At 37.7% G+C, this 8,067-nt stretch overlaps 1 protein-coding gene across 1 annotated transcript; it reads left to right on the top strand.

Annotated features, from left to right (window-relative positions):
- The first annotated feature begins 565 nt into the window (after window positions 1-565).
- Window positions 566-1,516, top strand: LOC102480391 (olfactory receptor 9G4). The gene has a single exon (XM_006164725.1). It carries the CDS (start codon window positions 578-580, stop codon window positions 1,514-1,516), a length of 939 nt encoding a protein of 312 aa, XP_006164787.1. The 5' UTR covers window positions 566-577.
- Window positions 1,517-8,067: the final 6,551 nt, after the last annotated feature.

The raw sequence follows: 8,067 nt of genomic DNA, 5'->3' as shown, positions 1-8,067 counted from the left end.
CTCCTTATCTTGTATGTAAGGTAAATATTAAATGGATTTGGTATAGGACTTAAAATAGTAACTTGCACATGATCAATAATATATAATTATTTTTATTTCCATACTATAGCAGTGAGAATAAAACAGTATACTGGTATTCATATAACTATCAACATATTGTCCAATACATAAAATGTTCTTGATAACTTGTGGAAGGATAATGAAATCTTTTGAGTGCCCATTAGGTACCAAAGATTGATTTGAGTATTTTTACGCATATCTTCTTCACTTAATTGATAACCTGTCAGGAAACTATTAGTCATCTTTGTGAGCTTCATTGTTTTAACCTAGATCACAAGAATAAAGGACCTGTCTTATATTAAACAGATAATAAGTGAAATCCTTAGATTTAAAATCATTTCCATCACTAAAGACAGTAGTCTTCAAGTCACAGACAAAAGTACTAAATTCAAATAAGAACAAACTTAAAAGCTTCTTAGTATTGTTGATGTAATTGATGTAATGTTTATCTATTTCAGCAGAAAAGTCACTAAGTGATGTTTTTCTCATTATGTTAATCAGCTTTCCCTCTGTGGTCATGGAAGTGGGAAATCTCACCATCCTGACTGAATTCATCTTGTTGGGCTTCTCAGGAGATTCCCAGCAACAGCTCATCTTATTTGGAATATTTCTGACACTTTATTTGATAACTTTGTCAGGGAACATGACCCTGGTGATCTTAATCCGCATTGATCCCCACTTGCATACACCTATGTACTTTTTTATTGGCAGTTTGTCTTTTTTGGATTTCTGGTATACCTCAGTGTATACTCCCAAAATCCTGGCCATTTGCATCTCAGAAGATAAGCGTATTTCCTTGGCTGGATGTGGGGCCCAGTTCTTCTTTTCCTGTGTTGTAGCCTACACTGAGTGCTATCTCCTGGCTGTCATGGCTTATGACCGCCATGTGGCAATTTGTAACCCACTGCTTTATTCAGGAATCATGTCCACTTCCCTCTGCACTAGACTCGTTGCTGGCTCCTACATCGGAGGATTTTTGAATGCCATAGCCCACACTGCCAACACATTCCGTCTGAGTTTCTGTGGAAACAATGTCATTGACCACTTTCTCTGTGATGTACTACCACTGGTAAAAATGTCCTGTACAGACACCCAGGTCTATGAAAAGGTCCTCACAGGTTTGGTGGGCTTCGCAGTCCTTTCCAGCATTCTTGCCATTCTGATTTCCTACTTCAGCATCCTCCTGGCTATCCTGAGGATCCGCTCAGCCTCAGGAAGGCGTAAGGCATTCTTCACCTGTGCTTCCCACCTCGTCTCTGTTACGCTCTTCTACGGATCCCTACTCTTCACATATTCAAGACCCAGTTCCACCTACTCTCTAAAGAAGGACAAAGTGGCTACCCTGTTTTATACTGTGGTCAACCCATTTCTCAACCCTCTCATCTATAGCCTGAGAAACAAAGATGTCAAAGAAGCCTTCAGAAAAGCAACACAAAACCTCTGGCCACAAAGATAGAGGGTGTTCTTTCTTTTTCTTTTCTTTTGTCTTTTTTAAATTTTATTTTATTTTATTTTATTTTTGAGCAAGGACTGACTTTAATTGCATTTTTCAAACTACTGGCTATAGACATGTTTGTATGCCTGTATAATTCAATTAAATTTGACAAACTAAATTTTTAAAAAGTAATATTAAGCAAACAACTATTTAATTTTTATTTTTTGTGATGTAAACTGTTTAAAACTTATCATATTGAGATGTTTAAATTTCTTCAGTATGATTCTTTGCAACTACAGACTTTTCATAAAATTAATGCTTACTGGCTATAGACATGTTTGTATGCCTGTATAATTCAATTAAATTTGACAAACTAAATTTTTAAAAAGTAATATTAAGCAAACAACTATTTAATTTTTATTTTTTGTGATGTAAACTGTTTAAAACTTATCATATTGAGATGTTTAAATTTCTTCAGTATGATTCTTTGCAACTACAGACTTTTCATAAAATTAATGCTCCTTTGGGACCAGCAGTTGGTGCAATGGCTATATTGCTGGACTCCCATGTAGTCATCCACAGTTCTAGTCCCAGATCCAGTGGCTTAAAGTCAGGCCAGGTGCGTGTGCATGTGTGTGCAAGATCCTGAGAGGAGAATGGAGAAGGGATGGCAGCATGGCCATGCCCCTTGTGGTGGTGGTGGTGGTGGTGGGGGGGTTCTCACTTTTTGTAATTGTGTCTCTCTCTGTCTTTCTGGTTAGCGCAGGTACCCTATAGCAAAAATCTCTCAAAAAAATTAACTCTCCTTCATATTTTTTTTAAGAGGTTTTTGCTATAGGGTGCCTGCGATCACCAGAAAGACAGAGAGAGAGAAACAGAGATAGAAATCAAGAAATCATCCCCGGGGGATGGCCAAGCCGCAATCCCTTCTCCTCCATTCTCCTCTCGGGATCTTGGGCATGCACGGAAATGCACCTGGTGTGAGTTTAAGCCACCGGGTCTGGGACTCGAACCACGATAGGTTGACTACATGGGAGTTCAGCGACATAGCCATTATGCTAACTGCTGGTCCCAGCTCCTTCATATTTTGAAGCAGTTTTGGAAAAAGAAAAATCAGCTGAATGTTTTTCATACATATAGTTTGACTTTGAAATCTGATGATTAAACTTTAATAAGAAAATTATAGGGGGTCAGCAGATGGCATAGTGGTTAATGACACTGGACTCCCACATGGCTGAACAAGGTTCAAATCTTAGACCTGGCAGCTTGAAAATCATGCTGAGCACATGTGCATGCATGCCCAAAATTCAAGGAGGAAAATGAAGGAGAAGAAATCGTAGAGTGGCCATCCCCATTGGGGAGTAATTTTTTGCTATTCTTCTCACTGTCTCTCTTTGTATCTCTCTTTCCATAGAGAACAAATGTATTTTATAGCAAAATCCTTACAAAAAAGAAAGAAAGAAATGGAAATTTGATCAAAATTTTCTTTTTAGGTAAGGTATCTCCATCAAATTCATTCAAAAGCTTTGAGTATATAGAAATATTGTGTATACCATGTGTCTTTTATATCAACATAATATTAGGCAAAGTGCCCAAGGGAATTTTACAATTTTAAAATAGTTTTAAATCCATGTAGTAAATCATATTTTTAGATTCTTTTTTTAGAGGGGTTTTTGCTATAGTGTGCATGCACTAACCAAAGAGACATAGAGACAGAAAGTGAAAAATAAACCCCCAGGAAATTAACCACACTGCAATCTCTTCTCCTCCAGTCTCCTCTTGGAATTCTGAGGCACACACACACATGCGTCCAATGTGAGTTTGATGCTGCCAGGTCCAGGACTCAAACTGTGGTCAGCCCTGTAAGAGTCCAGTGATGTGACCACTATACCACCTCTGGTCCCATATCTTTAAATTCTTAATCCAAATTCAGAGATTTCTTTCCTACAGAGAGAATCTCCATAGCACTTTCCCTCGGGTAACATAATATACAGTCTATTAGGAAAAAACAACAACTAAAATGAAACAACAAGAAGTAAACAAAAGAAAACCTAACTGTATTCTAGACCCAAGGTTCTTTCCTTCTGGTAGAAGACTGACTATAAAGAAAATTACAGCTCAATATTTAGCCCATAGCAGGTTTATTGATATTTTAGTCAATACTTTCTACAATATTGCAACTTCAAAATGATTAGTTATGCATTATCGATGAGAAAGTTTGCAGCTTAGAATTAAGAACTTGGTTGTTAGGCGATTATACCTACTGCTAGAATTAGCACATTTACAAATTTCATTAAAATTTAATAGCTTAGGACAAATAATTGTAGCTGCTTCACCATTTGTATTAACTCCAACATGTCTGGTATATCCTTTCACTTGGGTTCTTACATATTATGGCCCACTCTTTTTTATTGAAAAATCCTTTCTGAAAGTTTATTGATTTCTTTCATGAGAGAAAGTGACTGATAGAGACAGAAAGTCACCTTTGACAGGAACCCCATGCTGTTTTCTTCTCCCCAGCCTTGTAGCCAGCTGGGATCACAACATGCCCAGGGCATATTCACCATATTCATGTAGACCTGTGATGTGAACCCCATCTCTCATAAGGCCTCCAGTATCATACCGTAGTGCCCTGTTGCATGGGTCTTCTGTGACTGGACCACATTAAAATATTATTAACATTGCTTATTCATCTGTCACTGAGAAAGCCCTGTGAGCGCTGTCTTGAAGGATTTGGTGTGCCCCTTGAAATCATGACAATCAGTACTATGTTTCCTCATATCCACGTAAATGCCATCAAGTAAGAGAAAGAATGGTCCAATTGTAGAGAAGAAAACCCATTTAATTAGTGGGATTCTAGAAGTCTTGCACTCTTTTCAATTTTGCCCTAAATACAGATACTGCCTATTAAAAAATGACCGATATTGAATTTAATATATATTCTATTGTGTAGAGTATAAGCCAATCACTGAAACAAAATGAACTAAAAAAAGGGAACAAAATATCTCTTGTTGAATTGAATTGAATAGAAGAAAAATTATTTATGTTTTTAGGTCGCGTGTGCTCACTGGAGAGTTGAAAGAGAAAAAGAGGCACTTCCACTGTTCTCATGGGATTTTGAGCATACACATCCTGTTTATTATTCAAGCCACTGGGTCTAGGACTTAAAACATGCCATCAGCAGTGTGGGATCCAGCCACCTTAACTATCATGCCACCAGCTGGTGCAAAAACAAAAATTATTATTTTTTTAAATCTAGTTTTCCAATCTTCCCTGAAGTAGTCTGTTACACTTACTATTGACTTGAGAAACTTTAAAATTTAGAATTTAAAATTTAGATTATGCTGGTCGCATGTGTTGCATGCCCAAGATCCTGAGAGGAGAATGGAGGAGATCAGATTGTGGCATGGCCATCCCCTCGTGGGGGGGGGGTAATGATTTTTTGCTTTCTGTCTCTCTGTCTATCTTTCTGGCGAGCGCACATGCCCTATAGTAAATTTAGATTGTGCTAACTTGAATGTTTTTTTTTTTTTTCCAAAGATTCTTTCACTTCTTTATCCCTCAGACTGAAGGAACATTCATCATATGGGACAGCACAGTAGTAAAGATAGAGACCATTTTGTCCCTCTAAAAGGACAGATGAACTAGGATGAGAGAAAATACAGGAAACAGAGTCACATATAAGGTAACAAAGATTAATTAGCATGGTAAATCAAGGAAGCCTTTGATGAGCAGAAGAGCAGATCCTCAAGATGGCAGAATGATGGAAATGTAAGGGTTCAGTATGAGCACAGTGGGGATAATGAATCTGGAGGCCAAACGGAAGTACAGTCTGGTATCTCTCCTTCATATTACATGCCAACTTCACCAGGGGTGGAACTTCACGGAAAAACACATGGATGATAATCTTATTACAAAAACCCAAGGCTCTGGGGGTGGCAGAAAAATAACACAACTGTACCCATACAAGAAAGATCCTGCATTCATGTCCTGAAAACTTCTTAAGTATGTTGAGCACCTGCTCCAAATCTGGGATAGTGGATGCTGGGAATTTCCCCCCACATCTTTCTCTTTCCATTTGTGTCTGTCTCATGGAATAAAAAACTATAAAAACTTCAATGTGAATGTGTCAAACTGAATATATGCAATTAATATTATTGCATATACAAAACCTCAGAATGGGAATATATAAACAAACATATGCACAATCTCCCTGCCATGGCCCAAGCATAAACAGAGGAGTGGAAATGGCCAGGTAGCAGTCATAAACCATGGAGATCAGCAGGTAATGCTCACTATAGGTCATCCCAACATAGAAGAAATCTTGGGGACCTTAACAATTATGCTACATCTACTGTGCCTGTGTTCCTTGAATAAAAGAACCAAGTGTGCTGACATCACACCTTTTTAAAAAAATTGTTCACTGAACACTTTAAACCCATCATTGATACCTACTGCACACAAAAATTTTAAAATATATTATTGTTCATTGACAATTCATCTGGTTTTCCAAGAGCTTTAATGGAGACATCCAATGACATTAATGTTGGTTTCATGCCAGCTAATACAACATCCATTCTACAGCTCATGGATTAAAAAGTCCTAAGAAGGGCCAATAGGTTGCATAGTGGTTAAGGCATTGGATCCCACATATCTAATACTGCAGTTTGAGTCCCGTACCTGGCAGCTTGAAATACACACCAAGCACATGTGCACACGTGCCCCAAATACCAAGCAAAGAACAGAGGAGAAAAAGTTGCAGCGTGGCTATTCCTCCTGGAGGTGATTTCAACCTTCTCCCTCTTTATGTCTCTCTCTGTCTCTTGGAAATGCATATGCCTTGTGGCAAAAAAAAAAAAAAATCTAAAAAACTATGGTCATAAGAAAAGAGACCCTATCATTTGATTCAAAGTGGATGAATATAGAAAACTTAACTTTTTTTCTTTTTAGAGGTTTTTGCTATAGGGCGCGTGCATTCGCCAAAAAGACAGAGACAGAGAGACAGAAAGTGAGAAATCACTCTCCAGCGGGGATGGCTACACTGCAATCCCATCTCCTCCATTCTTCTCTAGGAATTTTGGGCATGCACGCACACATGCCTGGCATGAGTTTAAGTCACCAGGTCCAGGATTCAAACCATGGTCAACTATATGGGAGTCCAGCAACATAGCCATTATTCCAACTGCTGGTCCCAGAAAACTTAATGTAAAGTGACGTGAGCCATACCACACTGTATATTCCAAATCAGTATGTAACAAATGTCCACCATCTATGGCAGAAATGGAAAGTTGTGAACATATGTAATAGAGGATATAAATATAGATCCCTGACATATTAGGGAGGAGATTGGGTGGTTCAGGACAAATGTGAGGAGCAAAGTGAAGAAATGTTTTAACAGACAAAAGAATGTGAAGTTTTATGTTGAAATTTTAAAATTTCTGTAATTATTGCTTTATTTAAATTAACATTATAAAGTTATTTTGATTTTATGTCTTACTATTTGAGAAATATGATTCACAGGGTTATAGAAGCTATAGATAATGAAGCAAGAAGATTCTCTGATGGATCTGGACAAAGTAAGTTGAAAACCTCTGGAAAGAATTTATCATTCTAGATACCATTAAGATTATTTGTGGGGCCGCAGATGGCATAGTATTTATGTCACGGGACTTCCATGAGGCTGACTGTGGGTCAATTCTCAGACCTGGTGGCTTGAAAAATTGTGCTGGGCATATGTGCACACATGCCAAAAAGCCCAGGAAGAGAATGCAGAAGGGATTGCAGTGCGGTCATCCCCTCTGGGGACAAGTGATTTCTCATTTTGCCCTTCACTGTCTATGTCAGTCTTTCTCTCTCCAACAAGCACATACACCCAATGGTGAAAATCTCTAAAAACAAATAAAAAAGAATATTTGTGATTTATTGTAAAGTTTAAAAATATCAACATTAATGGGAATTTAGAAGTTCATTCCAGCTCTTATAGATGACTTTAAAGAATGACAGACTTCAGTGGAGGTAGTAACTAAAGGGGTAGCGCAAGTACCCTTAGAACTGCATTAGAATTTAAGGCTGAAAATATGCCTAAATTGCTATAATGTCACCATAAATATTTAGTGAATGAGAAGTTTTTTCTTGTTAATGAGAAAAAAAAGAGGATCCTTAATATGGAATCTGCTTCTAGGGAAGATACTATGAACATTTTAGAAATAACCATAAGATAATTAGAATACTACCTAAAGTAGCATAAGGGTTCTACTATGGACAAAATACTGTCAAATACCATCATATATTTTGTGAAAAGAAGAGTCCATAAATGTAAAAGATTTTATTTTTTTCTTATTTTTAGAAATAACTGGACCACCAGGTTGTATGGAGGTTAAGGCACTGGATCCCATACAGCTGACTGCACATCTTGGAATTACAGACTTGAAAACAATGCCAGGATTATGTGCACGTATGAGTATCCCAGATTCTGAGAATAGAACGGAGAAGAGATTGAAGTGTGGCCATCCACCCCAGGGGCAATCTCTCTCTCTCTCTCTCTCTCTCTCTCTCTCGTAAGCAAAAATACC

This window comes from Tupaia chinensis, unplaced genomic scaffold (assembly GCF_000334495.1).
Source record: "Tupaia chinensis unplaced genomic scaffold, TupChi_1.0 Scaffold143701_1, whole genome shotgun sequence".
NCBI classification, from domain to species: domain Eukaryota; kingdom Metazoa; phylum Chordata; class Mammalia; order Scandentia; family Tupaiidae; genus Tupaia; species Tupaia belangeri.
Note: the sequence above shows the minus strand (reverse complement) of the source record. Positions and strands in the feature narration are given on the sequence as shown.